Source organism: Mycotypha africana (genome assembly GCF_025528875.1).
Source record: "Mycotypha africana strain NRRL 2978 chromosome Unknown BDF20scaffold_21, whole genome shotgun sequence".
Taxonomy (NCBI): Eukaryota; Fungi; Mucoromycota; class Mucoromycetes; order Mucorales; family Mycotyphaceae; genus Mycotypha; species Mycotypha africana.
The window spans coordinates 86,721-105,508 of NW_026515745.1; the positions used below are offsets into that span (position 1 = coordinate 86,721).

Consider the following 18,788-nt stretch of genomic DNA (forward strand, 5'->3'; position numbering starts at 1 on the left):
CTTCTACTTTCTTAATTCCACTATAAGCTCAGTTCTACCTCGCATTCATGTACAAGGACAACTAAATTCGAAACCAAAAGAAAACATTGAAGAACTTCCTGTTCGGTCTCGCTGACTTACCTAGTCTCTACTTTTATCTAATTAAATAATTATTTCTGATAGTAAGAGATATCACACAGTAATAAGATGTTGGCGGGTGTAAAGAATAGAAGCCAGAACTATGCAGTTCAATATAATTTTATACAAATAGGCATGAAATTACCCTACTCATAGAACTTAGTGGGGTTTTTTTTTTTTATACTGTTCTTTTCTTAGTACTACCTTTATCTCTTAACCCTTTCCTATTTATACTAAAGGTTACACCTATCCACATTGTTGTAACCAGACGTTAATAACACCAACCTCTTGTCTCGACGGTGTTACGATCTAATCTCTTCCTCCAGTCATTGCTCAGCAAACTCTTGCCACTTCAAACGACCTCGGCACACCTTACAGCGGGAGTTGTGATCGAACCTATAAGGGCATGACTTTGGTTTGCCTGGTGGCCAACCTACCCGCCAGCGGACGAGGCAGCTACGGTCAGGAGGCAGGAAGGAACCTAACAATATTAATAGCTAGATGGGGACGGCAGGCTTTGATCAGCTTCTTATCAGTGCTGAGAAGGAAAGAGTCGAGACAGGTTTGTCGATATGTGTGTAGCCATATGGATAATTTACTAGTAGAAAAGCTTCGAGAAATGTTGTCTGAAAGGGCATTCAAGACCAAACAGAGTTGGAGGACGCCGATAGCAGGGCTAGAGAATTAACTTGTCAGTAAATAGATTAAATAACCAGGGGGAAGATGTTGAGCGCAAAAGATAAATTTAATACGTAATTGATCAGCTCAGAATTGCATATCTAGCAGATTGATTACATGTTCACAAACAGCCATTGAAGCACTGAGGTAGCCCTCAAGATCATTTAGAAGCAAATGTCTTGACTCTTTTCAAGTTGCTGATAATTGACTTTTTTTTTTTCTTTTTTTTTTTTGTAATGATGTCTAGGCCATACTCGAGTTTGAGACGAACAAAATTAGTGTATAACCGTGAAGAGAAAAGTATTTCAAATCCGGATGATTAGCACCGATAGATTTTTAATTGCACCATCGACTGAGGGCTCCGGGTTTGCCTTTTGTAACTACGGATGCGGAACAGATGCCATTACGCATGAAGGGGACACCAAGTTGACTGAGTTCATCTACTACAGGGTGTAATGAGCGGCTTTTACTGCTATAAGAAAGGTTTCACCCTCCAACCATATAAAAATAGTTCACGTCCATCGTCAATATAATTTCGGTGTTTTTATCAGCTTTTTCTCGGTTCACTACCTCTTTCACTCGTATTGTTCATCTAATCCGTTCCTAAATAAGAATATACTCTTTAATATTTGTTGCAACTTATCTGCTCAAAGCGTTAGTAATAATAACCTCCTGTCAGGCTTATCTTGGACATAGATTAGATGATCAGTTATATAGATCACTACCATTACATCATGCATAATTCGGGGGTGGCTTTATTATGCCAGATATTGGCTATACGTTCCGAAACCTTACCCAGCTCCTTCTGCGCGTTTTCGTGCGAAGCGCGCTTGCATTTCGAGTAGGGCCACAAATTCACAATCGGATTCAGGTCAGGGGACTATGAGGGCCAGTCAAGAATATCTACCTTATTTTTTCTGAACCATTCTTTAGCCACTTTGACCGTACATTTAAGGTAACTATCCTGTGGAAGGATGATGTACTTTTTCTGTGGCCATAAGCATTGAGGGCAAGAAGTCACGCGTAATCAGTGATCTACTAAATTGACTGGAAAATCTTTGCCCAGGATAGACTAGAATTGGTGTTAAAAATACTCTGAACAGATAAGTTACAATAAGGAAATGGGTTAATACTTTACAACAAGAATTTTTATGACAGAAAATGCAAATTAGTGTTATAGTAAGAACAAATAAAAACACTGCTGAGCAGGATAGTAGTGGACTTAAGACCGGTATTTACGCGTTGAAGACTGAAATGTAATAAACGAGACATCACCCTTCAGAAATCAAAGTAAACTTGGCGTCCGTCCCGCCCTCTACCTTGGCAGCAAAACCGGGGCTATCTTCTTTTCTTTTCTTTTTTTTTTGGATGAAATCACGTACTTTTCTATTATCAAATAATAAATTTATAAATTGGGGTAATATGAAATTAAAATGGGGGCTAGATAGTGACAGTTAGGAGGACCGTGAGTAAGAATCAGAAGAATTAAGATGGAGATCTATGTAGAGGCGAGGGGGAATGGGTATGGTTACCAGAAGCATTGTGAAATGTGGAGATACCCAACCCCACATCATGGGGTGATCGAACCTCGGTAAAGAGGGAGCAATAAGCGAGAGCTTTTTGCCAATATAACCATTTCAAGTAACAATGCGACACAAAATAATATGTAGATTCAGTAGCTGAGCAGCACAAGCGCAAAGAAAAGAGGGTCACTTTTGCCAATTGATATGGAAGAAATACGGAGCAGTAGCAATGCGATGATGTAGGATACAGTACTCCACCATGGCGTGATGATTCTTTGAGAAAGAGGCAGCGACCAAAAGAACTCCCAAGTGGACGGAGCAAACCGGGCCATATTGGGTGAAGCAGCTCCACAATATCAAGCTTCATCCACCTCCTTTGTAGGCATAGTTGACATTGTGAACTTGGAGGGGTTATCTCTTTTTGTCCCACGTTCACGTCTTTCTATCGGATCATAGGCGGTTTATTTGGTTTTGTCACTAAAAACGACTTTCTTCCAACCTTGAATCGTCCTGCTTTTGTGAGTCTTTCACTGAATCAACCGATTCTTGCGACGTTCAGTGGTTAACGGCAATGCCACCTTTTTGATCTTCAAAACGAAAACAGATAATTTGAAAATCTGCGTATTTTTTGTGCAGAGATTTCATACCCGTGTCCTCGAAGGTTCCGGGCGGCCTCGACAGCAGTAAAAAAAATTGACCAACTTATCGTCCGAGCAATGCGCTCATCTTTGTAGGCCTGCCCTTCTGCCATTAGATGCACATGCAAGGTCGATAACAATTCTGTGAACTGTTGCACGCGAAACCTCTAGTGTCTTTGCAATTATCTGTGAGAATCGTTTCACTTCAGTCTGAGAATAATATCCTTTTTTTTTGGGTTGTAAGGAATAGGTCTGATGTTGCAATTTGTGTTAACGTAGTTGAAATGGGGGGTAATGGTAATCAATGGAATCTGATGACAGCTGTAACTGCAATTTCAAAGAAAACGTAAAACATAGAGATGCTTATTTATGCGAATTGCAATATGCGAAACTGTCTGACCCTCAAGTTACATTCCCTTTTGTGGTTTTTTATTTGAAGGTTGTTAGTAATTCATGAATTTATGCAAAATGCTCGATTGTTGACATTTCAACCTTCTGATTTCGTAATGGCAGACGAAATAGTGCGATTTGCACGAAACTTGTACAAATAGTACCTGTCGTATTGCCCTTTGAAGTCATATTGCTAGAAACAAGCTAAAACTATCCAGTATCTAGTGAAAGTGAAGAAACGCAAAATGCAGAAACTGTAAACATTATCAAAATTTGAGATTATAGTGGACTAAGTCAAGTTAAGTAGCAAGACTATAAAAAGATATTGATTCTACTGGTATCGATATAACATTTTGGTTTCTGTTACAACTTTTGATGTGGTAATTTGCTTAGAGGAAATGCATGTCTGAGACCTTATGAATAATATTGGGCAAATAGGGAAATAAATGTAACTTTGTTAAGGTGGATCATTACATATATTTGGCCTAGGTGGATTATTTGAGACACCATAGAAACATTAAGCTTCTTTTGTGAGTCACTGTATGTAGCAATCCAAGAGTAGATTTATATTCGATACAACAGTAAACTTCATAAAGAGACTATTCAAAAACGAGGACGTAGGATATTAAGGAGGGATTATAATGGCTTTTGGAAATTGTTGAATCGCTAGCATTCTTTTACAGACAATCTACAGCTACCAATCAGAAATTGTACATATTTAAAAAAAGTCACGTGCAGCAGCCAAGAGTTGTTATGTTTATCACTGACTTCATTATTGTCCAAATATAGCAAAAGCTCGCTTAGCTCAGTTGGTTAGAGCGTGGTGCTAATAACGCCAAGGTCACAGGTTCGACCCCTGTAGTGAGCAGCTTACTTTTTTGCTATTTTCCTTTGTGGTGCGTGTAGACCCTACTGTATCTTGTTGTTGGTGGGTTTCCGTTGCTTTTTTTTTATCATTTATTTCCTTTGCATTCTCGTAATATTATCTGTTATATTTTCAATAGACCATAACCTGAAGCTAAATCTAAAAAGAAAACCAATAGACTTCCTTTTTTTTATATGCATTTTTGGAAGGATTCAGGTTATGAAGATGTCCAAAGCAATAGCCAAAAAACTCTTGTGCTGCAGTTGTACTATGACCTTTTTGAGTTCAAAAGAGCTATATTCCAGCAAAAATAATAGGATATGAGCACTACATCATTTGAAGGCAAATAAACTACGCAGCTTATCGATTTTAGACCGGTTGTTATTAATATGTTGTTCGTCAACTCATGGAAAGGATCTTTTAGTTGTACCAGAAACATAAATAGAATTAGTGGAAAAGACAGGAAAACTGTCATTTAACACTCTAATACATCTCTCAAAAGTACAATACCAGAGGGTAAACCCAAAGCATAAATATAATCTTAATTCTACCTTGAAGATTTAGTTGTGTACCCTATCGTAACGCTTCTATCACGTAGCCTAAAATTGGAGTATTCAGAGGGCTAATATTATCTGATCCGTTCATCCGGATGCTATGGACCTTTCGTTCCATCGAGATGGATAGAGTGATTTGACTGGTTATTTGTTGTTGATCGTATACTGTCCAATGCACGTCCCTTGAAGTTGTACGTCAATACTTACTCTCTCTACTTGGCGGTAATTTTTTGTCATTGATGAGGTTTTGGACAAACAAAGAACTATTCAGCTCATTGGCAAGACAGCAATGTCAGAGATGTGACCTACTCTGCAATCGTTTTCGATAACTGATGACACGTTTTTCTTTATCATGCATCCACTTTATCCCATAATTACTAGCTGAGGTAGTTTTTTTTTTTTTTTTCCTCCAACTGATATGTGTAGTATTATTATCTTGGTAATTTGTGAAAATAGTGTTTCAACCTGTTTAGTTTCAATAATAGTATGTACATTCAAAATATAAGGGTTGATATCTGAAAATGCAGGTTTTATATTTGTAAAGTCTGATATGAGCGATAGTGAACATGAATAATGAATGAATATTACGAGAGAAGAAGAAAAAAAAAAAAAAGACAACAAAAAACAATAAGAGTATAAAGGAAAAAGATATGGAATTAAATAAATACAAGGAAAAGAGGTTGATTAGGCAACAACGCTAACTTTGGCTTCTTCATTGGCTTGTTGACGAAGAAGACGTCGTTGGATTTTACCAGAGGCAGTACGAGGAAAATCATCCACAATAACGACACCACCACGTAGATGTTTTTCGTCAGGAAGACGAGAATCGCAATATTTCTGAAGTTCTTGCTCCACTTCCTGCGAATGCTTTTCACCGTCAACCAAATGTACATAAGCACGAGGCAATTCAGTGATAAGTTCAGCATTGTAGACACCAATCACCGCACAATCAGCCACCTTGGGATGAGTAAAGAGGATATTTTCAATCTCACTAGGGTATATATGGGTGAGACGGTATTTGATCATATCCTTACAGCGATCAACGTAGTAAAATTGATTGTTTTCATCGATAGTGACTAAATCACCTGTATGCAAGAAGCCGTCGGCGTCAATGGCACTGGCAGTAGCTTCAGGATTGCGATAGTAACCCTTTGTGACGGTAGGGCCTCTGATCCACAGTTCACCCATTTGACCTCGAGGTACATCCTTACCCTCCTCATCGACCACGCGTGCTTCGAAACCAGCAGCCAAAGTACCGAGACTGTTTTTCAAAGTGAGTTCAGGAGTCATGTTGAACAAGCCAAGCACTTCGGTCATACCATAGCCATTAATGACAGTCAGACCCAGTCGTTCTTTGGCGAGCAGAGTAACGCTATTATCAAGGGCAGCACCAGCACTGACAACCAACTTGAGGGAAGAAAGATCGTATTCTTCAGCCACCCTGTCCTTGGCAAAAGCAGCAAGGATATAAGGTTGAGTGGCAGTGACATGAATCTTATATTTCTCGATCGCCTCACACAAGGTACGGATGTCGTAGTGAGAGACAACATAACAGGTGTAGCCGAAAATAATAGCCAAGTGAAGGACGATTAATAAAGAACTGGCGTGATGAAATTCAGTGTAGGCAAGAAGATTGATCTCGTAGACATCCCAGTCTTCCATCACATGCATACTGGCGAGAAGACCCCCTTGGGTCATGATCACAGCCTTCTTTCTGCCTGTGGTACCGGAAGTGAAATAAAGATAGGCAGGATCATTCTTTAATTGGTCTTCGGTGAAAGTCATAGGTTCGGCGTATTCTTCCTTGGAGAGAATCGTGTCGTCCACAGTAGAAAGACCGTGCACGCTGACATTGCCAAAGGTGATAATTCTGGATTCATGCATGCCGAAAATGTTTGCACCAGCGAGAACATTCGTGAGGTTATCCTTGTGAGTGATGATAAGTTTTGCTTGAACAGTATCTAAATCTTCAGCAATTTTGTCTGGATGAGCTTCATAATCAATAGCAGCCACCACGCCACCTAAATCATGATTCAAAAAAAAAAAAGGTCAGGTCAGAATGTTGAATGTAGACGAGAACCGAAAGCAAAGAATTTACCTGCAGCAACGGTGGCATGAAGAAGGACAGGATAATCAATGTGATTAGGTGAGCAAATAGCCACAACATCACCCTTTTTCAGACCAAATTCACGCTTGAGACCAGCAGTAGCCTTCAATATTTTTGATTTGACTTGATCCAGAGTTAAATAATTGCTATTATCAGTAGCATCCACGTAAATTTTTCTGTCTCCTGCAATATTGTGAGGGTTGCTAAACAAGAACTCCAACATGCTGGCCGCCTTTGGATATTGTTTGGTAGGTAGCTCTGACTTGTAAATAGTTGATTCTATTGTAGAGTGAGGCATTGTCTATAGGCGATAGGAAGAAGCGATGAAGTGTAATTTTTTGAAAAAAAAAAAAAATTGATTGAAATGGGGGAGATTTAGGCTGTAACTTATATACAGTATTTTAACTAATATTTTAGATGAAATACATTTTTTTTGGACGATTAATATTTTCATTTTAGATGAGTTGCAATTGTGTTGTAGACCAAAATATAAACCGTTTAAACAATAATTCAAATTCCAAAAACTTGTTAGCAGTGCAAAACAAAAAAAAAAAAAAAAAGAAAAAAAAACCGTACTATTCCTCACCTGTAATGATCTAAATCCTTAAAATATAAGGAAAACCGTGTTTATTACGGCGATACTTTCTTCTTCTTCGCTGGCTTGAAAACATCGGGTCTTCCGGCTCCGGACCAAACTGCTCGAGATATGGTCATCATGTTAATAGCGGCGTTAACATCTCTCTGCCATAGCTTTAGACATTGCTTGCAATGAAGAACGCCGGTACCCTTGAATCCAGGAGTATCAACAATTTGCATATCATCATAGAAACAGAGGCTGCATGTTTTAGAGGTTTTGAATTCATCGATTGTGACAACAATCAATTGACCTTCAGCTTCACGTTTCTTCAGAGTTGCAAAAAGTTTACCGACAACACCACATCTTTGCCCTTTCAATTTTACTACATCTTTTCCAAACATTCCAGCACCAAAGACAATCAGTGGTACCCTTCTAGGGAATCCTGAGTACTTATCAGCCTTCCACTTCTTGTCACTTCTAAAAATTATCAATCAGCGCGTAAGCTAAACGATGAACATGTATTTCATTGATACTCACTTGATTGGCGGCTGTTTGTCAACATTCTTTCCTTTCTTCTTCTTCTTCTGCTGTTTTTTCCTCTTCCTTGCCTTGCTTCTCTTCTTGTGATTGTACTTGGCCGTTCCATGAGTCAACATGTTGGCCATAGTTTCGGGTGCTCTTTGCCTTCCTTGGTACATCGTAAACCGGTCCTTTGCTGTTTCATGTCCATAAAAACTAAAGAGAGCGTCTAAGTTATTGAGCATATAAATGGTGAACGCCTCATATACTCCTAGACGAGAGGTCTTTGACGAGGGGATTTGACTTTCTACTAGATCTATTCCTGTAACAGCTTTCATACTGTTCAATTTCTTACAATATTTCGTTGACCCTGCCATATGATAGTATTCGGATGTAGTGCATCTTCGCACTTGTCTGTTATATTCAAGGCCAATAGCAGGAGTAAAAACAGACTTTCTTCCGGGATCCAGGGTAATAGGTAAATAAGTATTGTCAACTTCATCCAGAGAGAAATCATCAAGAGTGAGGTCAAATTTTTGGAACGAGGCACCATGGCCAGATTGTTGTCTTTTTTAAAAAAGAAAGTCAACTGAAAACCCATCCGTTCTGACAATATTACCAAAGAGCTCTTTGTTATCACCATTCGGTGTTAGTTCAGAGATACTACAAGTGCCCAAGAAGTTAAAGCTCATACATTATACTCGACTGTATACCGTATTAACTGTATGCTTACCTTTTGTACCTGAGTTTCTTGAAATCAAAGACATGGAAAAACAGCTCTAATTGGCTTTGGTAATTGCGGGGTTAAGAACGTTTCACAAAAGAAGACAGAGCGTTCACGCTCAAGGTAATGAACCTCCATTGAACGGAAACCTTTGGCAGTAAGGATAACAATTTTGGAAGAGGACGTCGTCGTACGTCAAATGGTTTATGATCATCGTGTTCCCTCTCAAATTCTGCGTTCAAAGATAACAAAAAGGGTACGAAAGACCCAGGATCAGCAGATAATGTCTTCATGTTCACTTTCTTCCCCAGCTTCTTCTTCCAAGGTTCACAAAAGGTTTGGATCTTTGTTTTATATCTTTGGTAAGGTAGTCATCAGTTGGCCATTTAGGTTTTCCTTGGCATATCTCTTGATAGCAGAAATCACTTGTGACCTTTTTGACAAGCTTCCAAGGCATACACTACGCAAGATGAGAGCTTTTTTTTAAAATTCATGTAAGGCCCCAAGTAATATTGAGTTGCAACTTACCACAAATGCCATTTGTATTTTATATATCAAAAAATAGAGAAGTTTCTCCTCAAAATTTTCCACTATACTGTTCGTATAGGAAGTAGCAATTTCGGTGCATGCTTCTGTAATGGCTTGACTAAGTCCAGGAAAGAGCTTGACAGGGAAGACAATCTTACGGTAAGTCGTTTTAAAAGAATCAAACGAGCTCAGTAATTGTTGTGGTATCAGCCTACTATTTGTTGGTCTTTGTCCATTCACTAGCTGTATCATAGAGTACCAGAAATTTTGTGTGAAGATATATTTAATACACTTTGGCCCAGCAAGAGTGGCATTTTCCAAGACGTAATAATTCACAAAGAGCTTGGCTCTAAGAACCAAGTTGCGGATAACAGAACAAGCTTCAACAACTTTTGACTTGAATGTGTTGCGATAGTCACCAAAAACACAGTTATCAAGAGGCAACCTTCTTGTAAACGCCTTGTAATTACTTCCCAAATGATGTTGAAAGACCTCTGCCTTTGATAATACATGTTGAGGACACAGAGGAGAACGCACCGATTTATGTCCTGGTTGCTTGCATTTGGTACAACAGGTATTGTCTTTATCCGGTTCTTCATTATTCTCTTTCCTTGCTTTCTTCTTTTCCTTCTTGATTTCAAAATTCTGTTTGCGTTTTCTGCCTATCGAACCAACTATAGGTACAATGAGGTCGCTTACTAACGATGAATTTACCAACTTTTGAAGCCACATGAGGTGCTTACCTTGATCTGCAGTTTCTGTCTCATACAATTGACATTTAAAGTATTGTTGGGTGTGATGACCCCCTTTACCGCAATCAATACACGTTACATCTAACAGTACACGACGATTAATCTCTACGTATATATATGATCAGGTATAGAGGCTTTCAAAAGGCAAGTTACCATTAACAGCACTTGATTTTTTCTTTTCAAAAATTTGCTTTTTCTTTTCATAAATTATTGTTTTGAACATGGGTCATAGTATGTATCTTAAAAACGTGAAATAAAAGTGAAAGAGACAACATTTGACTCTAAGAGAGCAGTATATTTTATAGTGCTTATCTTTGAAAGTCACCCATGAACGCATACAAAAACATTGACAACAGTTAATATAACCATCCCATTCCGCTATGGTATCTGTTATACTATGACCCTCAGCCCTCTATCAATGGTTTGATGTCAATCAATTCAAAGTTAACTTTTTTTTGGAATTCTTGTCCAAAAAAGGCACCAACGAATATCTTGTTGGTCTCGGAACACATCGTTATTTAGTAAAAAAGTTGTCAAGCTTTTTGTAGTTTGTCCTATTGCAAGATAACATCATTAAAACCATTATTGGCGACTTTCTTACTGATAGAGACAAATTTCTAGGGTTCGATTATATGTCATCCTTAATGCTGCTTGAATATCACTGAATAATTGAGTATCCAAATATCCAAATACTATGGACTTTTCTAAAAATATTTTTTAATAAATCTAAAATTAAAATGTATATTGTCCATTAAAAATTGTAAATCGTCTAAAATATAAGGTAAAATACTGTATTAATAAAATTGATCTCCGTGATTAACTTTTAGCCGTTCAGAGACCTATCCGGGTAATGTTTACCCTTTTCAAAAAGTTAAAAAAAGTCACCGTTGATCGATCCAGGGTAGACTCAGGACAGTGTGAAACATGCAGAAAACAGGAGAGAGCAAATCCAATTGACCAAAAATTTAAAAGTCCACACAATCTGGACAAATCGTGTAATTTGCGTTACATAATACTCATTAAAGAATAGATCAAACAGTTTATTATCGTAAACCATTATTTTGCGATGAAAGGAATCAGGATAGTGATATAGCCATAAATAGCTAAAGCTGTTCGACCTCAACAAAGCTGCGTAACAAACAAAATTCATAAGGATGACACAAATCGACGTAACGATGAAAAATAGGATTCACGGACTGTGACATTTGCAAACCAAGGCAACGATTATTTCTTCTTTCGCGACTGAAATTCATGAACGGGAGGTAAAAACACTATATTCCAAAAAAAAAAAAATGCAATAAATAGATTCAATGTCCTCTGCTGTAAAGAATATGTTTGAAATCATAAAAGGTGCGGCTTTTGATGGACGAAAAATTCGTTTATTGCCGTAGACAACCTCAGGACAGTACCCTATCCTGATAGAACCTTACTTTTATCAAAGTTTTGTAATGCAATACTCAGGAAAAGCTTCATGAAATGTAACCACATAATATGCTGTTAGGCAATGGATAAAACTTGTAAGAAATGTGAAAAGTCTTATTTTGGCAACTGCTCTCATTTTGATTACCTTTGTCAAGGTGAGCTTTACCGAATACTACATCTTGAAAATTATGTTCGACCAAAGATGTACATTGAATTGTCTGCTGCCATTCCAACCGATAGGCGTTTTTCGTCCTAATAAGGTAAAATTTTCTCAATGGTTAAAGTGAACATTGCAGCAAAAAGTTTTTAAAATGGAGCATTTCTTCAAATCAATGGGTACACAAACCTCGAGTGCAAACTTGCTTTCATCTTGTCTCCTTTCCGTTTGTGCCTATTTATACATGGTTATCTCTGTATGAGAAGAGTCGTTTTATTGATGTGAGAAAAGTTCATAAAGAATGCAAACTACTTAAGGTGATTGAAGGCTTATATTTCTACAGACGTACATGCACTTTTTTCGTTTAGGAAGGATCTCACTTTGAAGCCATTAACAACCTTGGCCAAATATTAGTTTTTCTAACCAATGAGTTACGAAAGTTTTATTACTCTAATACTGTCTATCTTATTTCGCTGATTTACTAGAAAGTATCACCTCTGGAAAATGACAGATCTATTACAGCTGTTAAATGGTTCTACCGGGGATAAAAAAAAAGTGAACGTTAATGAAAAAGGCGTAAGCATTTTTTTTCTTTTTCAATCCTATGCTACAGTTGAGCGCTACCATACCAAAAAAAGCAAAAAAAAAAAAAAAAAATCTCCATTGGCCAGCCAGATGTTCGGAAGCTGTCTATGTCGAGCCATACGAAATTAAGAAAGAGCAACAATCACTTTTTCTCGCCGATGATCCCATATCAGATCCAAAAAAAAAAAGACCTGGCACAATAGTTACACCACAATAAGGGTGAATGGTATTTGCTTTATTCCCGCTATTCTGTCATAAAAATAGACAGTCCTAAAAATAAACTCATCTCAGTGACAAGGCGATCAAATATGTGGTAGATTTTGTATTCCATTTGATAAGTTGGTGTGAGAGAGCGGATGAGCAGTTTGAAATGTATTGAAAAGGTTGTCTTGCAGTATAAATGAATTTCACTGCATTTTCAAGACAACTGTTTGTAACAAGAAAAATAAAATAAAAATAGTAGAAATGATGAAAAAAGTTGAATAGCCAAATAATGTTTGCATTACAATGACAGTTCCCCCTTGAGGGCTTTTTCCTTGAGGATACGTCGCTGAATTTTTCCTGAAGGCGTACGAGGGAACTCTGGAATAATATGAACGCCGCCGCGAATATGCTTGTCATCGTCGAGACGGGAATCGCAATAGGCTCTTAGTTCTTGTTCAAGCTCCTTTGAAGGCTTCTCGCCTTCCACCAACGTAACATAAGCAGTAACATATTCGGTCGTCAGCTCCTTTTGATAGAGACCAATGACAGCACAGTCCGCCACTTTGGGATGAGTGATCAGGACGCTTTCAATATCACTGGGGAAGATTTGAACAAGGTAATACTTGATCATATCCTTGGCACGATCCACATAATAGAAATAGCCATTTTCATCACACTTGACGAGATCACCCGTATGGAACCAGCCCTCCTTGTCAATCGACTTGGCAGTCGCTTCAGGGTTTCTGTAATAGCCCTTTGTCACGGTAGGGCCCTTGACGCATAGCTCACCCATTTCACCGGTCGGCACTTCCTTACCCTCCTCATCCACCAATTTGACTTGAAAATGAGGAGCAATCTCACCGATGCTGTGCTTTTCGGTTAGATCAGCGTCTGCTTCAAAAATACAGAGCACTTCCGTCATACCGTAAATATCAAACACGCGAAGACCGATCTTTTCTTTTGCAGCCAGCGTAACGGAATGATCAAGAGCAGCACCGCAGCAGATAGCGTAACTGAGAGAGGAGAGGTCATATTCCTCAGCTACCTTTTCCTTTGTCAAAGCAGCAATAATGTAAGGTTGGGTGTTGGTGAGATGGATGCTGTACTTTTCCAATGCTTCACAGAAGCGACGAAGGGTATAGTGAGGCATGACATAAACGGTAGCGCCGTTCTGAAAGGCAAAGTTCATGGCTGTCAACAAAGAACTGGCGTGATGAAATTCAGTGTAAGCAAGGATGTTGATGTCGTCAAAAGGCCACTCTTTTTTGATAGCCAAGTTAGCCATGACGATACGTTGCGTGATGATGACGGCTTTCTTGTCGCCTGTCGTCCCTGAAGTAAAGTACAGAAAAGCAGGATCATTGGCCAGCTGGTCAGCCGTGAAGGTCATAGGCTCAGCGAGTTCTTGTTTGCTTAAGAGGGTGTCATGCACAGTACGTAGACCGCCCACAGCAGCATCACCAAAGACAACCACGTTGGTTTTGGGGAGATGAGCACACGCACACGCTTCAAGCACCTTGGCATAGTTATCCTTGTGTGTGACCACTACTTTTGCTTGAACCACATTTAAATCATGAGCGATGAGCTTGACGTCGGCTTCATGGTCGATGGTTGCGCAAGCACCACCTGTTTTCAAACCACAAGAGGAGAAAATAAGAGTCAATCTCTCTTGTCTCTTTCGACGCGTTCACTTTGATACTGTTTTTAAACCCTCCCCCCTCCCCCACTTTCCACTCCATAAAGTAGATGAAAGCATGTGGTCTTCTTCCACCTCTCTCCTTTTTATGATTTTACCTGCAACAACAGCACCGTGAAGGATCACAGGATAGTCCACATCATTAGGAGAGCAGATGGCGACGATATCTCCCTTGTTAAAACCAAACTCACGCTTGAGACCTGCAGCAGCTTTTAGAATTTGGGACTTCATCTGACCATAGTTATAAGACGTTTTAGGATCCTCAGTATCCAAATAACAGAGCTTGTCATCCGAGATTTTTTTTGGATTATCCAAAAATAAGAAATGATAGAGACTGGGATTGGTAGGAATGTCTGCGTTGGGATGCTTGGAAGTATAGACCATTGTCAAAGACGGTTTGGATGTCAATGGGCGTAGAAACGATTGAAAAAAGAGATAAATGGTAATACAATCACCAGGTCAAAAAACATTGCTTCGTTTTGCCTGAACTTGGACTATATATACATTTTTTTTTTCTTTATTGGATGTGTTCAGGATAACCTCTCGGCAATATTACTATATCAGCAGAAAAAAAGTATTTCATGCCACGGCTAACAACAAGATCGTATACTATGTAAAGCACACGGGGGAGATTCAATTGGTCGCGATTCGAAACAGTAGAGAGGATGAATCATCCTTTCATCTAAGCGTGAAGACGGGCTGATAATCTGTGAGGACCAAAGACACTTTCTTGGCAATTAGCATGCCCAACTTGTGCCCCTTATGGAACTGTTCACTGTGAACAGCATCTCTTGATCAGTCTTTAGCAAACAATAGAATGAATAGGTGGTGGGTTCTTTCTATCCCCCAGGCAAAAACAATGAAACAGAGACTGCCATTTCTGGATATTTTCCCCATTTTGAACCAGGTGCGTATAAAGTAGGCTGTCTAGTGTAGATCCGCGGGTTTTCTTTTTTACATGTCCCTAATTTTTGCTGAATCACAGGAATTTGATCAACATTCGTTTTTTTCCATTGACTGATACGCACACACTTGGGGGAAAAATCAATGATTTGCTTACGAAATGAATGGCTCGTGTTGGCACAGAGACACAGTATAAGCTGCAGATACCTTTTTTTTTTTTTTCCATTTTAAAAAAAAAGTTGGGTTACGAGGAATGGTATCGATAGCCGTAATCACGAAACAATTGAAAGCAAAGCGTCATGATTTATTTGCAAAAATGAAGAAATTTACATATTTTTTTGAAAATGGTATTTTGAATAAAAAGTATATAGAGAACAGGAAAAAACAGAAAAAGAGAGAGGTAGCCATTTACTGCTTCAGTAGAGCAGCCAACTCTTCAGCGACTTTATCACCTACTTCTACTGTTGTTTTATCTCCCTTCAAATCGCGCGTGTAAAATCCTGCATCTAATACTTTACGCACTGCTTCTTCCACCGCACATGCTTCGGCTTCAAATCCAAGCGAATATCTCAACAACATGGCTGCACTCAAAATGGTGGCAATGGGGTTGGCAATACCTTGTCCAGCAATGTCAGGTGCCGATCCGTGAATAGGCTCATAGACACCCAAGCATTTACCTTGACCATCGGGCAAACCATTCAAGGAAGCGGATGGCAATAATCCTAGCGATCCTACAATGACGGAAGCTTCATCGGATAAAATGTCACCAAACATATTTTCTGTCAAGACGACACCGTTCAAGGAGCTGGGACGTTGCACCATGGCCATGGCACACGAGTCGACGAGTTGGTGATCAAATTGCAAGTCGGGGAATTCTTGCTCCATTGTATCGGTCACGGTTTGACGCCATAGACGTGAAGTAGCAAGTACATTGGCTTTATCGACAGAATGCACTTTGCCCACCGGAGATTGTTTTTTTGCTAAAAGAGCTGCTAAACGAGTGATACGTTGAATTTCTTGACGAGAATAAGGCATGGTATCGTAAGCTACACAATAGAGTCATCAGTGAGAGGTTCTGCATACTATTTTTTTTTTTTCTTCCCTCTTTGTGTTCTCTTGGGCTTTACCTTGGCCATCTTCTCCAGCTTCTTTACGATCACCAAAATAAATACCACCTACTAATTCACGTACAAAGACAAAGTCGGTGCCTTGCACCACATGATCTTTCAAAGGAGACAGACCTGTCAACTTTTCAGAGGCAAAAGACACGGGACGTAAATTGGCAAATAAATCGAGCGACTTTCTCAGTTTCAAAAGACCTTGTTCTGGACGTGGCCCATTCTCGATCTTTTTATTGCCGGGAAGACCGCCCACGGCACCCAAGAGGATAGCATCAGCGGCTTTACACGCTTCAAGAGCACTGTCGGGAAGAGGTTCACCGGTTTTTTCCATCGCATCAAGACCGATCAATTCATACTGGAACTCGAATTCAACACCGAGAACATGAGAGCGATGTTCAGCGACGACTTTGAGCACCTTGACAGCTTCAGCAACAATTTCAGGGCCAACACCGTCCCCGGGAAGACAAACAATGGAAATTTTTCTTGGTGACATTCGATGGGATTTCTTTATAACAAGGAAGAGGGGGGAAAAAAGAAGAAAGAAAAAAGGAACAAAAATGAAAGAGTTCCTTAAAGCAATGAACACTACCTTAATAGCTTTCTCTTTTAGCTCTGTGAATGATTCACGCAACGTTGCGAGCCAATCATAGGTGATCATCTCCGATTGGTAGACGATCACTGTGACAAAGAGGAACGTTTAAAAGTTACAGGCTTACCTGAGGTTGAACTTTTTTTTTTTTTTTTTTTTTTTTTTTTTTTTTTTTTTTTTGGTCGTCATTATTCAATGTACAGTAACAAGTGACAATGGAGAGGGATGAATTTTTAGCGTGGATGTGATGGAAAAGTTGTAGTGAACGTAAAGAGCCTTGTCTGTGTATAAGAATTCAGTAGTGGCCCCACTTTGGATGAACCAAAGTGTATCAGAGAGTACCAGTCCATTCTATATTCATACACTATACGCGATGTCCATTGACTCGAAAATTTCAAGATAATCTAGCAAAATGGTTTGTTTATTTTTTAGTCATGACAATAAAAAGGTGAGAGGAATACATAAGGCGCGATAGAAAGGAAGAATGAAGGGGGTGGGTTACAAGTCATTTTTTTGTTTAAAATGTACAAATAGAAAGAAAGTCAGATGGAATAGCATCTGTCGAGTCTAAGGCAAAGGGTAGAAAAACATTGTATCGTTTAATCTTTTCCAACATTTTCGGGTCTGAGTTGACGAACCGTCTTTCCTGCTCTCCAGATTTCTGATTCACGGATTTCCTTCAACTCTTCTTCCAACTTTTCACGATAATCAGGTTGAGAGTTACGATCCAAGGAACGTGCGGTTTCTGAACCATCCCTCACAGACTTGTAGAGTTGTTCAAAGACAGGCTTGGAGGCATCATGGAAAGGTCTCCACCAATCCAAGGCGCCACGTTGTGCGGTGGTGGAGCAGTTGGAGTACATCCAGTCCATACCACGCTCACCGATCAAAGGGTACAGAGATTGTGTCGCTTCTTCTACGGTTTCATTGAAGGCTTCCGAGGGAGAGTGGCCGTTGGCGCGAAGGACTTCGTATTGAGCTTGGAATAAACCTTGGATAGCACCCATCAACACACCACGTTCACCAAACAAATCAGAGTACACTTCCTTTTCAAACGTAGTTTCGTACATGTAGCCAGAACCGATACCGATACCTAAAGCGATGGTACGATCTTTGGCCTTGCCACTGGCATCTTGGTACACAGCAAAGGAGGAGTTGATACCACGGCCTTCTTGGAACAAGCGACGGACGGTGAAACCAGAACCCTTGGGTGCCACCAAAACAACGTCAACGCCTTCAGGGGCTTCAATGTTGGTTTGATCTTTGTAAACGATAGAGAAACCGTGCGAGAAGTAGAGGGTCTTGCCGGGAGTGATGAGAGGCTTCATTTGAGGCCAGATCTCCTTTTGATAAGCGTCGGACAACAAGTTCATGACGACCGTACCCTTTTCAGTTGCTTCCAACACAGGGAACAAGTTCTTACCGGGAACCCAACCTTCATCAATGGCTTGTTGGAAAGTTTTACCTTCACGTTGACCGATAATGACATTGACACCGTTATCTCTCAAGTTCAAAGCTTGACCACGACCTTGAGGACCGTAACCAAGAACAGCAATGGTATCGTCTTTGAAGGTTTCGAGAAGCTTTTCTTTGGGGACATCAGAACGTTCATAGACAGTTTCTTTGGTACCGCCAAAGTCGAGTGTTTTCAAACCACGAGATTGAACAGTAGGAGCAATCTAGCATTTGGAAAAAAAAAATAGAGTGTTAAGATGTTATCGTCTTTTTTTTTTTTTTCCATTTTATGTCCGGCCCCTTCCAATTCATTTCACAAAAAAGATAAGATTGACTTACGGTAGTCGCTTTCATGACAGTGGATCTAAAGGCAGGTCTGACAGCAGTCATGACACTGAGACGAGCAGCAGTAGAAGAGCTAGCAGCTCTACGAAGAGCAGTAGTAAAGATACGTGAAGACATGATGGATAATGTTTAGAAAAAAAGGGGAAGAAATAAAAAAAAAAAAAAACCAAATAAAACAGTTATAAAAAAGTCGTATTTTTATTTTATATCGAAATTCCGTGCGCGCACAAGATAAACTCATCTCTCCAATAAATTGATAAGCCGAGTAAGGATTATTCTAAGGGAAAGTCCAAGATCTTGGTCTCAAGTCAAAAAAGTAGCAGTAACAAAGTCGATTAC

At 39.4% G+C, this 18,788-nt stretch overlaps 9 protein-coding genes and 1 non-coding gene across 10 annotated transcripts; 1 reads left to right on the plus strand and 9 right to left on the minus strand.

Annotated features, from left to right (window-relative positions):
• Positions 1-2,210: 2,210 nt before the first annotated feature.
• Positions 2,211-2,731, minus strand: BDF20DRAFT_903338 (uncharacterized protein). The gene has a single exon (XM_053082916.1). It carries the CDS (start codon positions 2,683-2,685, stop codon positions 2,281-2,283), a length of 405 nt encoding a protein of 134 aa, XP_052930584.1. The 5' UTR covers positions 2,686-2,731; the 3' UTR covers positions 2,211-2,280.
• Positions 2,732-4,140: 1,409 nt separating this feature from the next.
• Positions 4,141-4,214, plus strand: BDF20DRAFT_t167. The gene has a single exon. It is a non-coding gene; the product is annotated as a tRNA-Ile (tRNA).
• A 1,235-nt stretch (positions 4,215-5,449) lies between these two features.
• BDF20DRAFT_830552 (uncharacterized protein) lies at positions 5,450-7,095 on the minus strand (the record flags this gene model as incomplete). Its single annotated transcript, XM_053078388.1, has 2 exons — positions 5,450-6,786; positions 6,864-7,095. 2 exons carry the CDS (start codon positions 7,093-7,095, stop codon positions 5,450-5,452), a joined length of 1,569 nt encoding a protein of 522 aa, XP_052930585.1.
• Positions 7,096-7,581: 486 nt separating this feature from the next.
• BDF20DRAFT_903355 (uncharacterized protein) lies at positions 7,582-7,888 on the minus strand (the record flags this gene model as incomplete). Its single annotated transcript, XM_053082917.1, has 1 exon — positions 7,582-7,888. A coding segment is annotated over exon 1 (226 nt), but the record flags the coding sequence as incomplete, so codon positions are not given.
• A 721-nt stretch (positions 7,889-8,609) lies between these two features.
• On the minus strand, positions 8,610-9,687 carry BDF20DRAFT_903360 (uncharacterized protein; the record flags this gene model as incomplete). Its single annotated transcript, XM_053082918.1, has 3 exons — positions 9,221-9,687; positions 8,702-9,152; positions 8,610-8,631 (listed from the first exon to the last, which is right to left on the minus strand). Coding segments are annotated over exons 1-2 (361 nt in total), but the record flags the coding sequence as incomplete, so codon positions are not given.
• Positions 9,688-9,836: 149 nt separating this feature from the next.
• On the minus strand, positions 9,837-10,206 carry BDF20DRAFT_903370 (uncharacterized protein; the record flags this gene model as incomplete). The annotated part of the gene is made up of 2 exons (XM_053082919.1): positions 10,126-10,206; positions 9,837-10,053 (listed from the first exon to the last, which is right to left on the minus strand). Coding segments are annotated over exons 1-2 (174 nt in total), but the record flags the coding sequence as incomplete, so codon positions are not given.
• Positions 10,193-10,402, minus strand: BDF20DRAFT_903373 (uncharacterized protein; the record flags this gene model as incomplete). Its single annotated transcript, XM_053082920.1, has 1 exon — positions 10,193-10,402. A coding segment is annotated over one exon (156 nt), but the record flags the coding sequence as incomplete, so codon positions are not given.
• Positions 10,403-12,638: 2,236 nt separating this feature from the next.
• Positions 12,639-14,420, minus strand: BDF20DRAFT_918033 (uncharacterized protein; the record flags this gene model as incomplete). The annotated part of the gene is made up of 2 exons (XM_053084638.1): positions 12,639-13,966; positions 14,135-14,420. The coding sequence occupies 2 exons, from the start codon at positions 14,418-14,420 to the stop codon at positions 12,639-12,641; spliced, it is 1,614 nt and encodes a 537-aa protein (XP_052930590.1).
• Positions 14,421-15,118: 698 nt separating this feature from the next.
• On the minus strand, positions 15,119-16,788 carry BDF20DRAFT_903382 (3-isopropylmalate dehydrogenase). The gene is made up of 2 exons (XM_053082921.1): positions 16,067-16,788; positions 15,119-15,985 (listed from the first exon to the last, which is right to left on the minus strand). Exons 1-2 carry the CDS (start codon positions 16,716-16,718, stop codon positions 15,348-15,350), a joined length of 1,290 nt encoding a protein of 429 aa, XP_052930591.1. The 5' UTR covers positions 16,719-16,788; the 3' UTR covers positions 15,119-15,347.
• A 42-nt stretch (positions 16,789-16,830) lies between these two features.
• BDF20DRAFT_966417 (ketol-acid reductoisomerase) lies at positions 16,831-18,596 on the minus strand. The gene is made up of 2 exons (XM_053084974.1): positions 18,444-18,596; positions 16,831-18,328 (listed from the first exon to the last, which is right to left on the minus strand). Exons 1-2 carry the CDS (start codon positions 18,564-18,566, stop codon positions 17,249-17,251), a joined length of 1,203 nt encoding a protein of 400 aa, XP_052930592.1. The 5' UTR covers positions 18,567-18,596; the 3' UTR covers positions 16,831-17,248.
• Positions 18,597-18,788: the final 192 nt, after the last annotated feature.

Coding starts and splice junctions, on each gene's coding strand:
- BDF20DRAFT_903338 (XM_053082916.1), bottom strand. CDS start 2,685: ATGAAGCTTGATATTGTGGAGCTGCTTCACCCAATATGGCCCGGTTTG.
- BDF20DRAFT_903382 (XM_053082921.1), bottom strand. CDS start 16,718: ATGATCACCTATGATTGGCTCGCAACGTTGCGTGAATCATTCACAGAG. Junction 15,986..16,066: donor AGCTGGAGAAGATGGCCAAG/GTAAAGCCCAAG, acceptor TCTATTGTGTAG/CTTACGATACCATGCCTTAT.
- BDF20DRAFT_966417 (XM_053084974.1), bottom strand. CDS start 18,566: ATGTCTTCACGTATCTTTACTACTGCTCTTCGTAGAGCTGCTAGCTCT. Junction 18,329..18,443: donor CTGTCATGAAAGCGACTACC/GTAAGTCAATCT, acceptor TCCAAATGCTAG/ATTGCTCCTACTGTTCAATC.